This window comes from Heterodontus francisci, chromosome 9, assembly GCF_036365525.1.
Source record: "Heterodontus francisci isolate sHetFra1 chromosome 9, sHetFra1.hap1, whole genome shotgun sequence".
Classification (NCBI taxonomy): Eukaryota; Metazoa; Chordata; class Chondrichthyes; order Heterodontiformes; family Heterodontidae; genus Heterodontus; species Heterodontus francisci.
This window is the reverse complement of record NC_090379.1, coordinates 61498359-61520255: the sequence shown is the minus strand read 5'-3', so window position 1 is coordinate 61520255 and position 21897 is coordinate 61498359. Positions and strand designations below refer to the sequence as shown.

The window sequence follows — 21897 nt, the reverse complement described above, 5'->3', positions numbered from 1 at the left end:
TAAAGTTTTCTGTTTAGCTTTGCCCACAGTGTGACTTTAAGAATTTAATTTGTTCATAAGGGCTTGAGGCCCTTTAAAAATGGCGTCAGACGCCATTGCCGGAGACAGTGTGGTCACCCACCTTTTGTCTTCAGGGGGTGGCCGCTCCACCCCCTCCATTTAAATGAGCCCCCGCACGAAATATCACGGGGGCTCAGCAGTGGCGATCTGTGTTGGAAGGCCGCCGAGTTCAAAGCACGCCACCACAATGTGCGGCGCACTAATAAAATTCTGCCCCATATATCCAATGTGATCTGAGTCACACTACAAACTTCATGCCAATTAGTTGATTGGTCATGCAATTGTTTATGGGTAAAGTTTTTTTTGAAAAAATGTATCTCTCTCTTCCTTCAACAGTCTGTTTTTACCAGTCAGATTTTGAGAAACTCGCAAGCTTTCAGAGGATTGTAGGGCTGGAGGTTACAGAGTTAGGAAGGGGCGAGGCCATAAAGAAATTTAAACGTTAGAATCAGATATTTAAATTGGAGGTGATAGGGGACCAGCATCCAATGTACATCAGCAAGAGCAGGGGAGATAGGTGAACAGAAGCTGCAATTAAAATCATGTACAGAAAAGAAAAAAAAAGGAAAGAAAGATGGGATTTAGACAGAAATATAAAAGAAACAGAGAAAAAGTTTTTTAAAAACTCCATCAATAATTAAAGTCTGAAGGAATGAGACTCTACCTGTAAAAGTAAATTTTCAGTACCACAGAGGTTGTTTGACAGTAATTAGACTAATCACACTATTAAAAATTCACTTACACTTTCTTTTCTGTACATAATCTCAAGATACGGGGTATGGCATTTAAGATTAGATTAGAGATACAGCACTGAAACAGGCCCTTTGGCCCACCGAGTCTGTGCCGACCATCAACCACCCATTTATACTAATCCTACACTAATCCCATATTCCTACCAAACATCCCCACCAGTCCCTATATTTCCCTACCACCTACCTATACTAGTGACAATTTATAATGGCCAATTTACCTATCAACCTGCAAGTCTTTTGGCTTGTGGGAGGAAACCGGAGCACCCGGAGAAAACCCACGCAGACACAGGGAGAACTTGCAAACTCCACACAGGCAGTACCCAGAATCGAACCCGGGTCCCTGGAGCTGTGAGGCTGCAGTGCTAACCACTGCGCCACTGTGCCGTCCACAGTGAACCGAGATGAGAAATTTCTTCACTCAGAGGGTGGTGAACCTGTGGAATTCTCTGCCGCAGAAGGCAGTGGAGGCTAAGTCATTAAATACATTCAAGAAGGAGATAGATATATTTCGTAATGCCAAAAGGATCATGGGATGTGGGGAGAAAGCGGGAACTGGGTACTGAATTAGACGATCAGCCATGATCTTTTTTGAATGGCGAAGCAGGCCCGAAGGGCCGAATGGCCTACTCCTGCCCCCTATTTTTCTATGTTTCTAATATAAGAGAGTACAGGTCCAATGAATAAGAATGTTGATAGCAGTACAATCTTTTCCATACTCATATACTGAAGTTTACACAAAATAAATATTAACTACAAGTATCCATGTTTTCATCCTGACTGTTAATCATTCCCTACTCCAGTTCACTGCACACAATTACCTTCCTTTAACTGTTGAATACAGAATTGTAATGCAAAGCCATCAACAATAAGACTGCAACCTCTAAAGCATGCATATCTGAAACTGATTCTCCTGTTTCCCATCATGAAATATTATCATGTAATCTCATAGAATTGAAACTAATCACAGGCCAGAGATACATATCACTGCTTGGGAGCATGACCAACCAATGTACATCAAAACGATGGTGCATACTATTCATATATCTTGCTCTGTTGGATTTTTCTGGATACTTCTCTTACTGAATATAACCAGCAATATAACTCGGATCTGTAGGAAAATTGATAGTTCCATGTGATAGCTGAATCAGTCCTGTACTGGAAGTTTCTTTACAGGATGGGGAAACTGACTTGCAAATACTGCTGATGATGTTCACAGTAGAAGACAAACCATGTGAGAGGTTTTAAGCTCCACATTGACACTATGGTTGTGCATCACTAAATTCAGCCAAAGCAAGCAGTCAGGGAGCTTGATAAGAGTTATAGCCCAAGGCACATAGATACTGGCAATACCCAAGCAGAATAGATTGGGTTTGCAGATGTATAACCATGGTAAATTTTAACACATTCAGAACTTAATGTTGAATAAGCAGTGAGAATGTACAGCAACAGTCCTGCAGTTAAGAGATAGGAAACAGCTCGTAGATAGTAGCTGACCCCATGCTCGTGAATAATATAAGGGGATTGAGGATTAAATTATGTTACACACCCAGGTGACTGTGTGAGCACAAAATCAGAAATTGTTTAAAGAGCTATAGTGAAACTGTGAGGAACCACAGGAGCGGGATGTACAAAGCAGCATCGTGGATGAGAGACAGTGGTGATGGCAGAAAAGTTGAGGAAGACAATAAGAGACAGCAAGCTGTAGTCACATAGGATATCATTATTGCTTTTGATCATCAAAGGTCAACAGTCTAAACGATTAGCCATTAGAAGCAAGATTTTTGGTGTCATGTCCTCTCTAACCAAGGGAGTTAATGCCATCTGTAGAGCCCCTAATGAGTCTAAAATCAGAGAAAACAACAACAGCCCTCCACATTCCCAATCTATATGACTCAGCAACTCACTGAACCATTGAGGTAACCAACTATAATTAGAAACGTAAAAGCTCTTCTACTCATAAACAAACTTTTTAAGTCAAGGAAAATGTAATAAGTAGCAGTAACTTGCATTTCTTTTTGGTTGGGGAGAAAGGAGCTGAATTTATGTGCTGCTCATGGTCAAAGTCATCAGTGCTGATGAATGAAGCATTTTGATAACTATTGTGGTATAGCATTGTCCAAATCCACTGCCCCAACAATATCCCAGCATCAGAAGAGCACCCACTACCAGTGTGAATTTTCTATTTCCAACTGCAAGTATCCTTATGGCCAGCCAGGTGAGATTTCTCATGTTTACTCATGCTAAATTATGGGCAGTTTTAAGATGTGGGCCCGTGTCCACTTAGCACTTGGTTGAGAGTGCGGAAACTCACTGCACATATAACTTCGATAGCCACATTGAAAGGAACTTTCATCATCAGTCTGGTTTGGTTTGAATGTAGGTTCCAGATGTAAAAGAGCAGTGTGATAATACACTCAGTTAGACCTCTTTCCCCAAAAACTAAACATCTAAAAAGACATAAAAACTCTCCATAATGAGATTAATATTTGCATATCATACACACACAAGATAATGACATAAACACAAAGTAATGACAAAAAAACTGACTAAGCTGAAAATGGTGTTTGATGTTATGTAATGAAGAAAGCTGTGAATAGCTTTTTGTTTTTCCACAAGCGCATAAAAATCCTTCAAAAATAAAGCCATGTTCAGTAAAGATAATATAACTTTATTTGTACCTTTATTTCTTTATTCAACTACATAAAGTCATTTATCCAAGCTTCTTATGGACATGGCATTCCATCTCCACTCCCAAAGCCAAAAAGCACAATTTTCCATCCCTGCAAACTCTAATTAACAGGCTGCCAAAAATATGGTAAGTTCAAACAAGCTGCATCCCCAACTCAACAAATGTTTAGCAAGGATATGGCCAAGCAATACCCCTGCTTCTGGCCTCTATCAGTGATTAATGGTATTTGAAAAACAACCAAAGCTCCTATGGTAGAATTTCACAATGTACACAAGCAATTATATATAGGCAGGGAAGGACATGACTGAAAAATAAGTAATAATATGGGAAATGGAAACTCTCAAGCACATTTTCCATAACTGGTGGCAACATTGCAGTTGGGGTTTAACTAGAGCTTTATAAAGGTTCAGCATAACTTCCCTGCTTTTGTATTCTATGCCGCTATTTATGAAGCCCAATATCCCATATGCTTTACTAACCACTCTCTCAATATGACCTGCCACCTTCAAAGATCAGGGCACATACAGCTTCAGGTCTCTCTGTTACTGCACACTCTTTAGAATTGTGCCATTAAGTATATATTGCCTCTCCCTATTCCTTCTGCCAAAATGCATCACCTCACACTTGTCAGTATTAAATTCCATCTGCCAACTGTCTGCCCATTCTGCTAGCCTATCTATGTCCTGTTGTAGGCGGTTCATATCATCCTCAACGTTTGCCACATTTCCAAGTTTGGTGTCTTTGGCAAATTTTGAAATTCCACTCTGTATTCCAAGATCCAAGTCATTTATATGTAGCAAAAAATTGCAGTGGTCCCAGCACTGACCCTTGGGGAATACTACTCTCTACCACCCTCCTGTCTGAAAAACAACCGTTTATTATGACTTGCTGTTTTCTGTCCTTGAGTCAATTTTTTTTATCCAATTGGACACTGACCATCCTATTCCATGAGCCTCAAATTTTGATAACCAGCCTTTTATGTGGTACCTTATCAAACACTTTCTTAAAATCCATACAAACAACATCCAATGCATTCCCTTCATCAACCTTCTCTGTTAATTCATCAAAAAATTCAATTAGATAGTCAAGCATGATCTGCCTTTTACAAACCCATGCCAGCTCTCCTTAATTAACTCGAACCTCTCCAAGTGTTTGTTGATTTTTTTCCTGATTATTGTTTCTAAAACCTTACCCACCACTGATGTTAAACTAACTGGCCTGTAGTTGATAGGACAGTGTTTACACCCTTTCTTGAATAAAAGTGTCACATTTGCCACTCTCCATTCCTCTGGCACCTCCCCTGTATCCAGGGAAGATTGGAAGATCATGGCAACCCCTTCCGCTATCTCCACCCCCAGTTGCCTTAAAACCTGGGATGCAAGCCATCTGGACCAGGTGACTTATCTACGCAAAGCAAAGCCAGCCTTTTTAGGACCTCCCCCCTCTCAATTTTTCCACTATTCATTGCTTCTACTCTCTCCACTTCTACTGATATTTTGTCAGATTCTACTTATTTAGTGAACACTGATACAAAGTATTCATTAAGTATATTAGCCTTGCCCTGCACCTCCAAGCATATATTACCCTCTTTGTCCTGAATAGGCCCGACTCCATCTCTTACTACCTGCTCACTATTTACATGCTGGTAGAAGATTTGTGGGTTCCCTTTTATATTGACTGCCATTCTATTCTCATATTCTCTTTGCCAGTCTAATTTTCCTTTTCACCTCCCCTCTCACCTTATTGTATGTGGCCTGGTTCTAACTTGAAGAATTCTCCCGACATGCATCATATACCCTCTTTTTTTTGTTTCATCATAATCTCTATCTCCTTCGTCACCCAAGGAGCCCTGTTTTAGGTTCCCTTACCTTTCACCCTGGTTGGAATGTACCTAGCCTGTACCTGAAGCATCTCTTCCTTAAAGATAACCCACAGTTCTGATACAGCTCTTCCTGTCAGTCTTTGGTTTCATTTTACCCTGGCTAGATCCCTTCTCATCGCGTTGAAGTTAGCCCGCTTCCAATCTAGATGTTCTACCTTATTTTGTTCCTTGCTTTTCTGCATTACGAGTCGAAACCTTATGATATGATGGTCACTCTTACCCAAGTGCTCCTCAACAGACACTTTGTCCACTTGGCCCACTTCATTTCCCAGCACCAGATCCAGCAATGCCTCCTTTCTAGTTGGGCTGAGAACATACTGATCAAGGAAGTTCTCCTGAACATATTTCAGAAATTCCTCCCCCTCCTTTCCCTTTACTCTAACATTATCCCAATCAATATTTGGGTAATTAAAGTTCCCCAATATCACCACTGTGCAGATATGTAAGGTACATCAACCACTGTGGTTGAAAGAAATAGTTGCAGGAGATGTGTCATAATATATACATAAAATAATACAAAAAAATTATTAGCACTTGGAAAATTATGGACTAAACAATGAAAGTCAGCAAAGTTCTGATCAAAGGTCACAGACCTGAAACGTTAACTCTGTTTCATTCTAGCATTTTCGGCTTTTATTTCAGATTTCCAACATCCACAGTATTATGCTTTTGTTAAAGGCAAGTTGTGTTTAACTAACTTGATTGAGTACTTTGATGAAGTAATGGAGAGGGTTGATGATGTAGTGAGGTTGATATTGTGTATGTGGACTTTCAAAAGGTGTTTGACAAAGTTCCACACAATAGACTTGTAAGCAAAATGAAAGCCCATGGGATTAAAGGGATAGAAAGCAGAGAGTAATGCTGAATGGCTGCTTTTCAGACTGGAGGGAAGTATACAGTGGTGTTTCCTCTGGTATTAGGATCACTGCTGTTTTTGACATATATTAATGAGATGTACTTGGGTATACAGGACATAATTTCAAAAGTTTGCAGATGACACAAAACTCAAATGCAGAAAACAGTGAGGAGTATAGTAATAGACTTCAGGAGAACACAGACTGATGAATTGGCAGGCACATGAAATTTAACACAGAGAAGTGCAAAGTGATACATTTTGATAGGAAGAATGAGAAGGGGCAAAATAAACTAAATGGTCCAATTTTAAACGAGGCTGCAGAAACCGAGACACCTGAGGATATATGTACACAAGTCTTTGCAGGTGACAGGACAGGTTGAAAAGGCCATTAACAAAGCACATAGAATCATTGGCTTTATTAATAGAGGTATAGAATACAAAATCAAGGAAGTTATGCTAAACCTTCATAAAACACTGTTTAGGCCTCAGCTAGAGTATCATGTTCATTTCTGGGCACTGCACTTTAGGAAAGGTGTCAAGGCCTTAGAGAGGGTACAGAAGAGATTTACTAGTATAGTATTAGGGATGAAGGACTTCAGTTATGTGGAAAGATGGAAGAAGTTGATACCTTAGAGCAAAGGAGGTTAAAAAATGATAGAGGGATTCAAAATCCAGTGGTAGAAGGGTTAGTTACTAGAGAACACAGATTTAAGGTAAAAGGCAAAAGAACTAGAGGCAACATGAGGAAATGATTTTTTTTACGCAGCGAGTTGTTGTGTTCTGGAATGCATTACCTGATATGGTAGCAGATTCAATAATAACTTTAAAAAGGGAATTAAATGAATATTTGAAAGGAAAGAATTTACAGATTTATGGAGACAGAGCTGGGGAGTGGCAATAATTGGATAATTCTTTCACAGAGCTGCATAGGCATGATGTGCCGAATTGCCTCCTTCTGTGCTGTATTAATCTATGATTCCATTCAATAGTAAAATAAAATGTATGATTCTGTATGTGGAAATGCAGAAATTATATTTTCCAGTTACAAGAGTTATGGAAAAGATTACATTACAAAGCAATAATTACAGTAACGGATTTTTTAAACAAGAGATTAATTTGTCTTTTAACTTGCATAATTTTCAAATTTCATTTAATTAAAAGTGCACAACCTGGAGTTAAAAAAACTACTTGTTTTATTTATTTGGCAATGGATGAAGCAAGCATTTCATCATTAAAACGGCAGTGGATGAAAACATGGTCAGCATTGTTCATTGAATAACTAATGTCATAAACATACTCAGGATTGCTTAATATATTTCGCCTTGTTGGAATAGGGAAAGGCAATGAACAACTCTTTAATGGTGTAGCACAAACTAGCAAACACTCCACAGAGATAATGGAGTTGGTTTTATACAAACCATTCTTTACAATTCGTGCCAGGCATAATTTTCCTGAACTCCTTCCAGCTGCCTGAGTAACAGACAATTTTCAGTCCATTTGTACTAGAAGCTGGTGAATAGCAGAGGGGGAAAAAGTAGACACTCTTGATCTCTGTGTTGGTTGCAAATCCCTGCATACCTCTGCCAGTAACCCTTTTTTCCCAATAATGAACCCATTGTGCTTTCAGCTACAGTGCACTTGTCCACAAAAATACCACCTAGTTTTACAATCCTTCAAGCTCAAAAGTGAAGAGAAAGAATGCTCATACCTCCATTGTACTCAATTACAATACTGACATTCTAAAATTTCAATTGAGTTCAGTAAGGAAGACAAACTTAGCACTATACACCTCTCTAGAAACATATATTGGGCAAGATATTTTAAATGAATATTTCCTTTTGCAAGAGAACTGTACATAGATGGATAAAAGATCAGAATTCAATTTATTGAAAGTGATCTAGAGTTTACTCAAGTATTTTTTTTCAAAAAAGTGTCCTTTTAGCCATCTTCTAAATTGCACTGAATAACAGCACAAATGTAAAATCTCAGTTTATGCAATCATCTTCATGGGTTAATTTTTAGCTTCCGCTAAGTACATGGAAAATAGCCAACTGAAGAATGATGGGAAATGAAAGCTTGCCAAGTACAAACTGCCAGCATTAAGCAGCCTTGACAGCTATGCTTCTTATAAACTTGGCAGCAGTTCAAAGTGCTTTTTCAATTGAAATACTGGAACCTTGCCATGTGCATACAAATTTGCTTTGCCTCTTCTCATAAGGAACTGATAAATGCTGTTATGGTAACCATAGAAACAGAAGGATATCAGAATGGCCTTGTGATCTAGTCTCCTGTCTCTGGTTTTGAGAAAAAAAAACAGTATAAGTCCACTACTATTAGTGTTTGCACAACAATTATACATAGTGTTACAAAGGCTTAAAGTCAGACGACATCCATAGCTTTGAAGCTGAAGGATATATTTGCAGTTAATTCCTATTAAGGCAACGAAAACTACTGCTGTGTATGTGCAGCTAACAGTTTTTTTTTACCTGGACCTGTCTGGATGTCTGCCTGCAGTCGTCATGGCAACACCGGTCTTCTCCACAGCATTTGTCTTACTTGCTGGAGTTTCCTGATTATTTAGAATCGCTTCCAAAAAATTCATATTTCCTGTAGTAGCAGAGAGAAAAACAAAGTTCCTGTTACCTGCACAATTTGCTAAAGTAAACAAATAATCTGTCCCAATCATCTGTAAATTTAGGTCAGGGCACCTGAGATACTCTAAATGGAAACAAACCCTAAAACATTGTTTAAATTGCCAGGACAAACCGCATTAATTTGGCATGAATATCAAAATGACATATAATCTTTAATACAGTTGCAGCAATCTTAAGGCAATTAACTTCAATAGAAGCTGTGCAAGACCACCCTAAATATAACTGCAATCAGTGCAAAGTGAACACTAAAAGAATTACAAGTGGTCCATTGTTTAGACGTTATTTTTAAACACAGCATCGCTAGCAAAAAGTTAAGCATCCACAGAGTGCTGCTTTCCTTGACCAATGATAGATGCAGAGCTAACAGTATAACTCACTGCTGCCAACTCATGGGCTTCAGCTTCCAAGTGGCACCATTCCACCTGAGGGAAATAGTGTGCTTGTAAAAAGGCAGTTACTTTCTTTAAAGCCAAGATTATGCAATGCTTTCCAAAATAGCAACAAATATTGTGTATAATCAATTAAATATTAAAAACAGCACGAGCTTGCATTGTTTTAATTGTATTTCACCTGTAGGTGGCACTGTGAGCATAGCTTAATACTGCCTAACGTTACGTGACTGGGTAGTGAGGAGAAACCAAACTGCAGGGCAAAAGCAGAGGTGGAACAGTAATTGGCCAAAGACCATCAATCAAACAGCAGCTTGACAAGAAGCAACACATTTTGTAGGAAAGCTGATGAAAGGCCACAGACCTGAAACATTAACTCTGTTTTTCACTCCACAGATACTGTCAGACCTGCTATTTCCAGCATTTTCTGTTATTATTTGTGCAACACAAATGCTGATGTGCAGCTGCTGTATTTAAAAGTGTTCTAAATAGTCAGAGGTGTATCCATGGAGAATGCACCTGTTTATGGTGACTGACAGTTAACAGCCTCTACCAATCAGAGTCCACTTGCCAACCAATCAGCACTCTCTTCTCATACAGTATAAATTTGTTGCATTCCCTTACATTGGTATTCTTGCAAATTGTCCTGATGAGTGCAAGACGAAAAGCCTCGACAAAATGTCTCTGTTTTCAGCAATATAAAAGTGTTTTCTTGTCCAGACACAATACCACAAGCTACCTGATTTACAAAGCTCCACACAGTGGTATCATGACAAAGTTTAATTTTAAGAACAGAGTCTCAATGTGCAACAGAATATTTAACGATTCCACAGCCCTCTATACTTTTCTTCTAATTGTGCACTTTCCTTACAATTCTGCAGGTTAGAGAAACATTCCAGGTGTGCTCTGGTCTTCCCATTTGGGAATTCTTACTTTGTGTTTAAAAGCACAAAGCAATACAAACCTAAGGAAAATTAAATCTGACTGTACACGTAGATTCAATAATTGTATGCTGGGGTTTGGAAGGCAATCTGAGAGTTTGCATGCATGGTCCTGATTCAAAGTTGGAAAGAATGCAAGGTAATGAAATTATAAATTATGTAATGACCCAAAGCTGCATTTGATGCACTCAATTTGAAGTGTTTTAATTTCATATGCAAATATGTAAATTGTATTTCTAAGTATTACTAAAGCTCGAAATGGCTACATCATTCACTGCAGCCTGAAGCTAAATGGGAACATTATAGGTATGGCTCTGTGGCAATACATTTATACAGGTGCTCAACTGTTTCCCAGATTACACTGAGAATAAATATATTATAAAGCAAAATTTGACACGAGCCACATATAGAGATATTAGGGCAGTTGACCAAAAGCTTAGTCAAAGAGGTAGGTTTTAAGGAGCATCTTAAAGGAGGAAAGAGAGGTAGAGAGGCGGGGAGGTTTAAGGAGGGATTTCCAAAGCACAGGGCCTCAGCAGCCAAAGACATGGTCACCAATGTCACAGTGTCAAAAGGAATACATTTTCATGCTGGTTAGTTTAATCCTAAGCATTTATGTAGAAGACATAAAATTATATACAAATTAGCAGAGACCTGCAAAACATTTGCAGTCAAATGAGTATACTTAACCAATTCCATCACCCCCATCCCCTGCCATTCCATCCTTCCTATGCCATCCCCTGCCATCCTCATCCCATGCCATTCCATCCCTTCCCCCGCATGCCGTTCCTCCCATTATGCCGTCACTCCCTCGCTCCCTCTCATGCCATCCCTGTACTCACGCCCCAATCCATTCAGTCAGGATAACCTGTTGTTGGGCTCCCCTCACCTTCCGCTGTTTTTTGTTGACCAACGACTTCCCTCCCCCTGCCTCCGCCACCATCCCTCCTATGCCATTTCCCCCAGCTCCCCAATCCTTCCAGCCAGGGTAACTTTGTTGTCATTAATAAAAGCAAAATATTGCAGACGCTGGAAATCTGAAATAAAAACAAGAAATGCTGGAAATACTCAACAGGTCTGGCAGCATCTGTGGAGAAAGAAGCAGAGTTAACGTTTCAGGTCAGTGACCTTTCATAAGAACTGGCAAAGGTTAGAAATGAAATAGGTTTTAAGCAAATAAAGCGGGGGTGGGGCAAGAGATAACAAAAGGGAAGGTGTTGATAGGATAGAGTCACAGAGAATAACTGACAAGAAGGTCATACAGCAAAGGCAAACAGTATGTTAATGGTGTGCTGAAAGACAAAGCGTTAATGCAGAGACGGTGTTAATTGACAGAAAAATGAACAGCCCTGGCCCAAAGCACAAACATGAAAAAAAGTGGGCAGGCACATGGTAAAAAAAATGAATGATGAAACAAGCTAAAATAAAATTAAAATAAAAAATAACCAAAAATAAAAAAGGGAGCCTGTTATGCTCTGAAATTATCGAACTCAATGTTCAGTATGGTAGGCTGTAGCGTGCCTAATCGGTAAATGAGATGCTGTTCCTCGAGCTTGCGTTGATGTCTAGGATAGATATGTGGGCATGAGAGCAGGGGGTGTGTTGAAATGGCAAGCAACCGGAAGCTCGGGGTTATGCTTTTGGATTGAGCAGAGGTGTTCCGCAAAGCGGTCACCCAATCTACATTTGGTCTCCCCAATGTAGAGGAGACCACATTGTGAGCAGCGAATACAGTATACTAAATTGAAAGAGGTACAAGTAAATCGCTGCTTGGAGTGTTTGAGGCCTTGGATAGTGAGAAGTGAGGAGGTAAAACGGCAGGTATCACACCTCCTGCGATTGCATGGAAAGGTGCCGTGGGAAGGGGACGAGGTGTTGAGGGTAATGGAGGAGTGGACCAGGGTGTCGGGGAGGGAACAATCTCTTCGGAATGCTGACAGGGGAGGGGAAGTTGCATTTGGTAATGGCATCATGCTGGACGTGGCAGAAATGGCAAAGGATGATCCTTTGGATGTGGAGGCCGGTGGGGTGGAAAGTGAAGACAAGGGAAACCCTGTTGCAGTTCTGGGAGGGAGGGAAAGGAGTAAGGGTAGAAGTGCAGGAAATGGGCCAGACACAGTTGAGGGCCCTGTCAATCAAAGTTCTGGGGTGGGGGGGGGGGGGGGGGTGGGAATCGTCAGTTGAGGAAAAAGGAAGACATATCAGAAGCGCTATCGTCGAAGGTTGCATCATCAGAGCAGATGCGTCGGAGACGGAGAAATGAATGGAGTCCTTTCAGGAGGCAGGGTGTAACTTTGTTGTTGTGCTCCCCTTACCTTCTGCTGTTTTTTTGCCCCATCAACACTCTCCCTCCACCCTGTTGCCACTGCCACCCCCACCAACTGTTGTGTACCAGCCCACCTAATCAACCCACTTTTTTAATAATAGGGCCTAATAATTTGTCAGGTTGACTCTTTTGGTAGCTCTCATGTCTGAGCCAGTAGGTTATGGGTTCAAACCCTTACAGTCTTCATAGCTTACAGTCCAGAGAAAGTGTTACATTTATACACCAGCTTCAGTGTCTTTGTCTTCCGTTGCCTTTGGTCTCCAGTGCAAACTCTATCGCCTAGCCACTGACTCTATCCCCCTAGCAACTGTTTTGAGGCTGACCCAGACTGTTCGCAACTTTGGTATCATTTTTGACCTTGAGATGAGCTTCCGACCATATATCCCCACTCAGGGATCGGCAACGTGTCTGTACACGGACACCTGTGTGCATAGTAAAGGTTTTGAGGTCTGTTACTGGTAATTTCAGGGATGAGAAATTTCCATTGGTTTCTTCTTCCAAACCAGTCCGACTTAAAAAAAAAATCGCAGCCACCAGTTTCATTGCTGACAGCTCCTTAGAGCTTCCAATTCGGACATGTTCATGGTATACCGCCGGGTTCCGATTTTTTTTTTTTTTTAAAGCCCGCTGACAACCCCAACTTGTTCGAATTGGAAACGCTATTTCTGCTCTAAACACCTGTCAGCTGTGAAACTGATGGCTGCGATTTTTTTTTAATAAGTACCAATCACAAACCTGCTTTGAGGAGAGTTTCCACTCTCTGCAACTGTAAGAGATGGGGGTGGGGAAGAGAGAGAGGGGGAACAGAGAGAAAGAGGGGGGTCATAGAGAGGGGGGAAAGGGGGGGGTGCAGAGAGGGGGGGGGGCGCAGAAATGGGGAGAGTCAGACAGACAGACAGACACAAAGAGGGAGAGAGCATAATCGAGATCACTCCTGACAGATGGACATCTATCCGGAACATGATCTAAGAAAGAAAATTTCCAAGGGCAGGACCCACCATCTGTGGTTACCAAAAAAGTTAAAGGTAGTAACAAACTTAAAGAAAATGCATCTAATTGCGCAAAGATGGGTGGCAGGTCAGAAGATTGGACAGAATATAAAAAGCAGCGAAAAACAACTAAAAGATTAATAAGGAGGGGAAAATTAGAATACAACAGAAATCTGGCTAGAAATATAAAAAAAGATAGTAAGAGCTTCTATAGATATTTAAAAAAGAGAAGAGTTAACAAAGTGAGTGTTGGTCCTATAGAAAGTGAGTCTGGGGAATTAATAAGGGAAAATAAGGAGATGGCAGATGAATTGAACAGGTGTTTTGCATTGGTCTTCACCAAAGAGGGTACAAATAACATCCCAGAAATAGCTGTAAATCAGGAAATGTAAGGGAGGGAGGAACTCAAGAAAATTACAATCACCAGGGAATTGGTACTGAGCAAATTGTTGGAGTTGCGAGTTGACAAGTCCCTGGGTCCTGATGGACTTCATCCTAGGGTCTTAAAAGAAGTAGCTAGTGAGATAGTTGATGCGTTGGTTTCAAATTTCCCAAATTCCCCAGATCTGGGGAAGGTTCCATTAAATTGGAAAATAGCCAATGTAACTTCTTTATTCAAAAAGAGAGGGAGACAGAAAGCAGGAAACTATAGGCCAGTTAGCTTAACATCTGTCATAGGGAAAATGTTGGAAGCTATTATTAAAGATGTTATAGCAGGGCACTTAGAAAAATTCAAGGTAATCAGGCAGAGTCAACACTGTTTTGTGAAAGGGAAATTATGTTTAACCAATCTATTGGAGTTCTCTGAAGAAGTACCATGTGCTGTGGATATAGGGGAACTGGTGGATGTACTACACTTAGATTTCCAGAAGGCATTTGATAAGGTGCCATATCAAAGGTTATTGCTGAAAATAAAAGCTCATGGTGTGGGGGGCAACTTATTGGCATGGATGGAAGATTGGCTAGCTAACAGGAAGCAGAGAGTAGACATAAATGGGTCATTTTCTATTTGTCAAGATGAAACGAGTGGTGTGCCACAGGGATCAGTGCTGGGGCCTCAACATTTTACAATTTATATAAATGACTTAGATGAAGGGACCGAAGGTATGGTTGCTAAATTTGCTGTTGACACAAAGATCGGTAGAAAAGTAAGTTGTGAAGAGGACATAAGGAGGCTACAAAAGGGATATAGATAGGTTAAGTGAGTGGGAAAAAGATCTGGCAAATGGAGTGTAATGTGGGAAAATGTGAAATGATCCATTTTGTCAGGAAGAATAAAAAAGAAGCATATTATCTAAATGGTGAGAGATTGCAGAGTTCTGAGATGCAGAGGGATCTGGGTGTCCTAGTGCATGAATCGCCAAAGGTTAGTATGCAGGTACAGCAAGTAATCAGGAAAATTAATAGAATGTTATCTATTATTACGAGGGGAATTGAATATAAAAGTAGAGAGGTTATGCTTCAGTTATACAGGGCATTGATAAGACTACATCTGGAGAACTGCATACAGTATTGGTCTCCTTATTTAAGACAGGATGTAAATGCGTTGGAAGCAGTTCAGAGAAGGTTTACTAGGCTAATACCTGGAATGGGTGGGTTGTCTTATGAAGAAAGGTTGGACAGGCTCGGCTTGTATCCGCTCGAGTTTAGAAGAGTAAGAGGCAACTTGACTGAAACATATAAGATCCTGAGGGGTCTTGTCAGGGTGGATGTGGAAAGGATGTTTCCCCTGTGGGAGAATCTCGAATTAAGGGGCTGACTGTTTAAAAATATGGGGTTGTCCATTTAAGACAGAGATGAGGAGAAATTTTTTCTGAGTGTCAGGAGTCTTTGAAAGTCACTTCCTCAAAAAGTGATGGAAGCAGAGTCTTTGAATATTTGTGAAGCAGAGGTAGATAGATTCTTGATAAGCAAGGGGGTGAAAGGTTATTGGGGGGTAGGTAGGAATGTGGAGTTGAGGTTACAATCAGATCAGCCATGATCCTATTGAATGGGAGAGCAGGCTACTCCGGCCTACTCCGGCTCCTAATTTGTATGTTCGTATGTAATACTCTGCATCGCTACAGGCAGTGTGCGCACAAACACTGACTACTTGTGCAAGCAAAAAATTGCCAGATATCTCACTGAATCAGTGTCCAACATAGTGATGGAACAATAAGTCAGTAACTTAATCTTCTCATTTAGCAGCAAGGTTATTTTAAAAAACAAGTTTAAAAGCTTGTGTTACGTAAACTCATCTTAAAATGGCAAAAGTCACTTAGGGAATGTCTTGATTTCTGCGCTCTGGCACGCATTACTTTCACTGGGACACAAACTCAGTGACATGTTGAAAGTCACTGGACTTTTACTTCTATATAAATGTCACAATTCTGCTGCTATCCATTTGGAATCGCGTTGTTCCAGAACTTGTATTGAGGAGAAAACAGGCAATAAAATCCAAGGAATCTCCAGAAGTTAGCACTGTAAGATCCTCATGAATACAACAGTACGGTGTAATGGGACTGAGTGATATTGGCAAAAACAAGATTGTTGCTGACCCATATACAATAGTTAGTAAATGCAGTGTAACGGATAGCTTTCATAAACCGTAATCTACGATGAACTGGCTACGATTCCTAACAAAATTTATGCTGCATTTGCAGGTTTGAAAACTGTCAGGGAAGACATAGTAAAAATATATTATATTTCAATGACCATGTTAGAAACAGTCATTAACTAATTTGTTTTGCTGTGAATTGGATTAAAGGACAAGTTTTACAGGTATGTCAAAGATCAGTATCTGCAATGTGCATCATTTACTATCTGGTTTGAGGGCCGATAACCTGAGTGGCCAATGTCATTTGAAAGTTGTCTGTATCATATAATTACATTACGTTAAAAGTGCACCTTTGCTTACAGGTAAAACATTTGGCTTGGACATAAATTGATTAATCTGGAGTACAATCTTACAGATAGTGACACTAAACATTTTGTAACTGAATAACTCATGCAGTAACAACTGCTCAACATTTTGCAGAAATGCCTTTTGTTAATAATTATCTTGTCAGAACTGAATCGGAATCAACAACTGAGATATAGATATAAGTGAATTTAAGAGAATCGCCTTATTGAAGGAACTGAAGGGCGCTCTTCCTTTGTAATTTTTTTTTTACTCATTCCTGGGATGTGGGTATCGCTGGCTAGGCAAGAATTTTTTGCCCATCCCTAATTGTCCTTGAGAAGCTGGTGGTGGTGAGCTGCCTTCTTGAACCGCTGCAGTCCATGTGGGGTAGGTACACGTACAGTGCTGTTAGGAAGGGAGCTCTAGGATTTTGACCCAGCAACAGTGAAGGAACGGTGATATAGTTCCAAGTCAAGATGATGTGTAACTTGGAGGGGAACTTGCAGGTGGTGGTGTTCCCGGGCATCTGCTGCCCTTGTCCTTCTAGGTGGTAGAGGTCGTGTGTTTGGAAGGTGCTGTCTAAGGAGCCTCAGTGTGTTGCTGCAGTGCACCTTGTAGATGGTACACACTGCTGCCACTGTGTGTCTGTGGTGGAGGGAATGAATGTTTGTGGATGGGGTGCCAATCAAGCAGGCTGCTTTGTCCTGGATGTTGTCAAGCTTCTTGAGTGTTGTTGGAGCTGCATCCATCCAGGCAAATGGAAAGTATTCCATCACTCTCCTGACTTGTGCCTTGTAGATGGTGGACAGGCTTTGGGGAGTCAGGAGGTGAGTTACTCGCCGCAGGATTCCTAGCCTCTGACCTGCTCTTGTAGCCACAGTATTTATATGGCTACTCCAGTGCAGTTTCTGGTCAATGGTAACCCCCAGGATGTTGATAGTGGGGGATTCAGCGATTGTAATTCCAGTGAATGTCAAGGGGAGATGGTTAGATTCTCTCTTGTTTGAGATAGTCATTGCCTGGCACTTGTGTGGCGCGAATGCTACTTGCCACTTATCAGCCCAAGCCTGTCCACGTCATGCTGCATTTCTACACGTACTGCTTCAGTATCTGAGGAGTCACGAATGGTGCTGAACATTGTGCAATCATTATTGTATTTATCTAATTTTGTCACTAGCTTTGGTGAGCAAATGACATTTTGTCCATGAGAGATTCTGTTGTTTTTGTATTTTAGAATCCAGGACCTGGTTTCATAGCCTGTCAAGATGAATAAACTAGTTGGGCTTTTTGAGATTTGTGAATTGCATTCAGAATTTTTGTTCCCTCTGTGACATTCACTTTCAATTGTCTTTAACTTTAACTTGCATGCAACTTTCTTCTCCCACTAAAAAGCACCTTTTTGAGAACTGTCTAGCACAACTTCTGGTGTCTATACAATGAGCTGACTGAAGGGGAAAAAGCAGGCTGTAAGCAGCCCACTTCCACTTTAATATGTCTAAAACTCACCAATACCCATTTTGGCAGTTATAACTCCAAATATCTAGGCTTCTATATTTTATTACTTCATTTGTGGCCACTTCAAAATGGCTTCTACAACTACATTTTGGGAGAAATTTTTTGCTGACTTGATTTACCTGCATCAGAGAATCCACATTGCTGGCTGGTATGAAAACTGCCATTTTAAAGTTGGAGACTCATCTCTGATTGTATGAATTGTCAAACCAGTATGACAAACAACCACCATTATTGATGCTGGCCGGTCTATTGGAACGAGGTAAAAAAAAAAATTATCACTTTTTGTCGGTGTATCCAGATATAGATCCTAATGTCAGAAACCATGGTTTGTAGTAGGTTCTGTAAAAAGATCTATAGACCCATTTCTTTTAACCTTTACGACGACAATAAATGCCCAATCTCCAATGCTAAGCCCGATACTATTAAAGTCATTGCTGATTAGAACCCAAAGCATCTATTTTGGCAGGAATCTCTAGGTGTACATCGGGATCCCAAGCAATAGGATGACTTGGACTTTGTGGGTTCATAAAACTGGTCTATGGTGATAGGCAACAGTTGGCCCCGAAAGGGATAAGGGTCAGCCTCACTATAGCTTGTTTTAGAATGCCTGTAAGTTCACAAAATCCTGCTCAGTAAGTCTGGTGACAAGGCACACAGATCTGGTTCGACCCTTGGGAAAAATGTCCTACCTGACAGTGTTTGGGTGCTTTGACATTCACACCAAGGCTGACATTCTAAGAGATGATTTCCAATACTGAGACAACACTGTAGAATTTGTCACAGGGATACTATATTACTGTTCAGCTGACTCAAGATGTATTTTGCAGCTCTTGTGCATCTGAGGAACCAAATCCGATTATCAGTATCCTTGCACGATGCAACAACTATATTCCAGAGGGATGCTAGCAAGATGAATCCTAGCAAAACATCCGAGTTTTGTCTTTGAAAGATTTGGAGGAAGGCTATTTTAGGATATGAAACAGACAAAGGCTTGTTAATGCATATTAAATATCTCTGCATATTAACGATTTTGTTATAGGAAATCTTCTGTCTTAGGGTCTTCCCCTCCCTCACTTTGCTGTGAAATCCTGCCTTGAATCATTGAAAGTTAAACGTGGTAAATCTGGAACAATATCTCTATGGATACTATTTGGGTGGAATGAGCTGCTTTCCTACAAAGAGAATCATCCATCACCCACATATGAATGGAAATGCTCAAATAAGACATTATTTATGCAAAAATCAATCCTTTGACTGGAAGGAGTTCAGGATTGAGACCCTTTGAGATCTTCAGATTCACAGGTTTCTGGATAAGGATGGGACTGGATCAAATCCAGTGAGCAAATGTTGAGCATGCTAGGGTGCTCATGCCAGAGCACCTGCGCATTCTAACAATGAGAGATGACAGTCACTGATTTTCTCCCTCAGCTTAAATCTAAGAAGGTATTAATAATTCCTCACATTGGGAACCATTATTGGAGACTGCTATGGGGACTCTCTCCCGCAGCCTACACTTCCACTGGAGGAGGAGTTATAGCTATTGGTATGTTGTTTCTTGTCTGGTTCCACATGATTTGGGACAGACCACTTTAATCTTGTTGTAGACCTTCCAGAGATATTCAACACCATTAACACTGGTGCAGTCTGATTGTGGTAGGTATGTGACACCCATTCATACCACAATAGCAATGGTGCCATGCACTAGTCTGAAGCAAGTGCCAAATGCTATTGGGGACTTGATGCTGGAAAATCCAGATCAAATATTTCAGTCCTCCATTTTGAATGCATTTTTTTTATTGCCTTTTTAATTTTTTTTTGTTTTTGAGACTAGTGTTCTGTCCTTGCAAGTACCTTTAGGAGAACTTGAAGCAAGTGGTGTAATTATTGATGCATAGCTTGGTGACATATTTTATGCATTTATCATGCCTATCTATTGAGAATGGCTATTACAAAGGAAAACTAATTACTGGTATTTATATAATATTAAAATATCTCAAAGTGCTTTGATTAGTAAGTTTGCGGACGACACAAAGGTTGGTGGAGTTGCGGACAGTGATGAGGATTGTCAGAGGATACAGCAGGATATAGATCGGTTGGAGACTTGGGCGGAGAAATGGCAGATGGGAGTTTAATCCGGACAAATGTGAGGTAATGCATTTTGGAAGGTCTAATGCAGGTGGGAAGTATACAGTAAATGGCAGAACCCTTAGGAGTATTGACAGGCAGAGAGATCTGGGCGTACAGGTCCACAGGTCACTGAAAGTGGCAACGCAGGTGGATCAGGTAGTCAAGAAGGCATTCGGCATGCTTGCCTTCATCGGTCGGGGCATAGAGTATAAAAATTGGCAAGTCATGCTGCAGCTGTACAGAACTTTAGTTAGGCCACACTTAGAATATTGCGTGCAATTCTGGTCGCCACACTACCAGAAGGACGTGGAGACTTTGGAGAGGGTACAGAGGAGGTTTACCAGGATGTTGCCTGGTCTGGAGGGCATTAGCTATGAGGAGAGGTTGGATAAACTCGGATTGTTTTCACTGGAACGACGGAGGTGGAGGGGCGACATGATAGAGGTTTACAAAGTTATAAGCGGCATAAGAGTGGATAGTCAGAAGCTTTTTCCCAGGGTGGAAGAGTCAGTTACTAGGGGACATAGGTTTAAGGTGAGAGGGGCAAAGTTTAGAGGGGATGTGCGAGGCAAGTTCTTTACACAGAGGGTGGTGAGTGCCTGGAACCTGTTGCCGGGGGAGGTGGTGGAAACAGGTACCATAGAGACGTTTAAGAGGCATCTTGACAAATACATAAATCGGATGGGAATAGAGGGATACGGACCCCGGAAGTGCAGAAGGTTTTAGTTTAGGCAGCCATCAAGATCGGCGCAGGCTTGGAGGGCCGAATGGCCTGTTCCTGTGCTGTACTGTTCTTTGTTCTTTCTTTGCTTCACACAATTATTTATTTGTAGAGTGAAATGACTGTCAAGAGTTCAAAGCCAACAAAGGAAGTTGTGAAATTAAGTTAAATAAATTGACCAATTTATGATCTGGGATCAGAAGCAAAATGACCATGCAAACATCCAGACTGCCATAGAAGACAAATAGTTCATTAATCTCCTTTGGGGTGGTGAGGCTTGGGGAGAACCTATGCGATCTGGCCTCCACATGATTTTGGTCCACATTATGTGGTCAACTCTTAATGGCCATGGACATGGCCCAGTACGCCACTCAGTTGTGTAAATAACAACATGCAACTTGAAGGCATGCCAGCACCTTCCCAGGGTAATTGTGGATGGGCAATAAATACAATCTTTTCAATGTTTCCTACATCTGGAGGAATTTTTAAAAAAAACTAAGGACAAAGAGGATTCTATCAGTTTGTTTCTTTTCATTATTTTTATGAATTGCCTCCCAAAAAAAGAAACAGTAGAAACAGTAAACCCACACTCTGCAACTTGCAACCAGGTGCAAAGACTTAAGAAGCAAATGACCTTAGGAGCAGGAAACATAGTGCCAAACCTGGGCGAAATGAAGTACAGTTGAAGTATCTGCCTTTACAAAAAGAGTGGGAACTTCAGATCAGTACCAGAACAAATGTCAATATGTTTTTCGTGCTAAGCATGATTCCCACAGAAACCAATTGGAAGGGAGTCAGACTCCTGCATTGTCTAGAGAACATGCACTGAAGAAGAATGAAAATTGTAATAGAAAAGAGGATTGTAGACAAAGCTATTAAAGCTTGATCTGCAAAAGATGTTTAAGGATAAGAAATAGCCCTGAATCATACTTGAGAAAGTATTGTGAGGTGTGATGAAACCAAAACTTCCAAAGCAAAGGAGACTCAGACACAAATTTCCACGAGTCCTAGCTATGCCTGCCTTTTTGTCGGTGCTGCTTCTTGCTCTTGTCCTAAACTGGAAAATTTCATTGACTTTGTTTCCAATTTCCACCCTTCTCTCAGCTTCACATGGT

At 40.7% G+C, this 21897-nt stretch overlaps 1 protein-coding gene across 4 annotated transcripts in view; it reads right to left on the bottom strand.

The window, feature by feature from the left end:
- The window catches only part of kiaa0586 (KIAA0586 ortholog), a 654782-nt gene that overhangs the window by 487830 nt on the left and 145055 nt on the right, over positions 1–21897 (bottom strand). For all 4 annotated transcript variants that reach the window (XM_068039229.1, XM_068039231.1, XM_068039232.1 and 1 more), the window contains exon 9: positions 8726–8846. In XM_068039229.1, coding sequence (XP_067895330.1) covers positions 8726–8846 — 121 coding nt within the window. The remainder of the gene's footprint in view (positions 1–8725; positions 8847–21897) is intronic.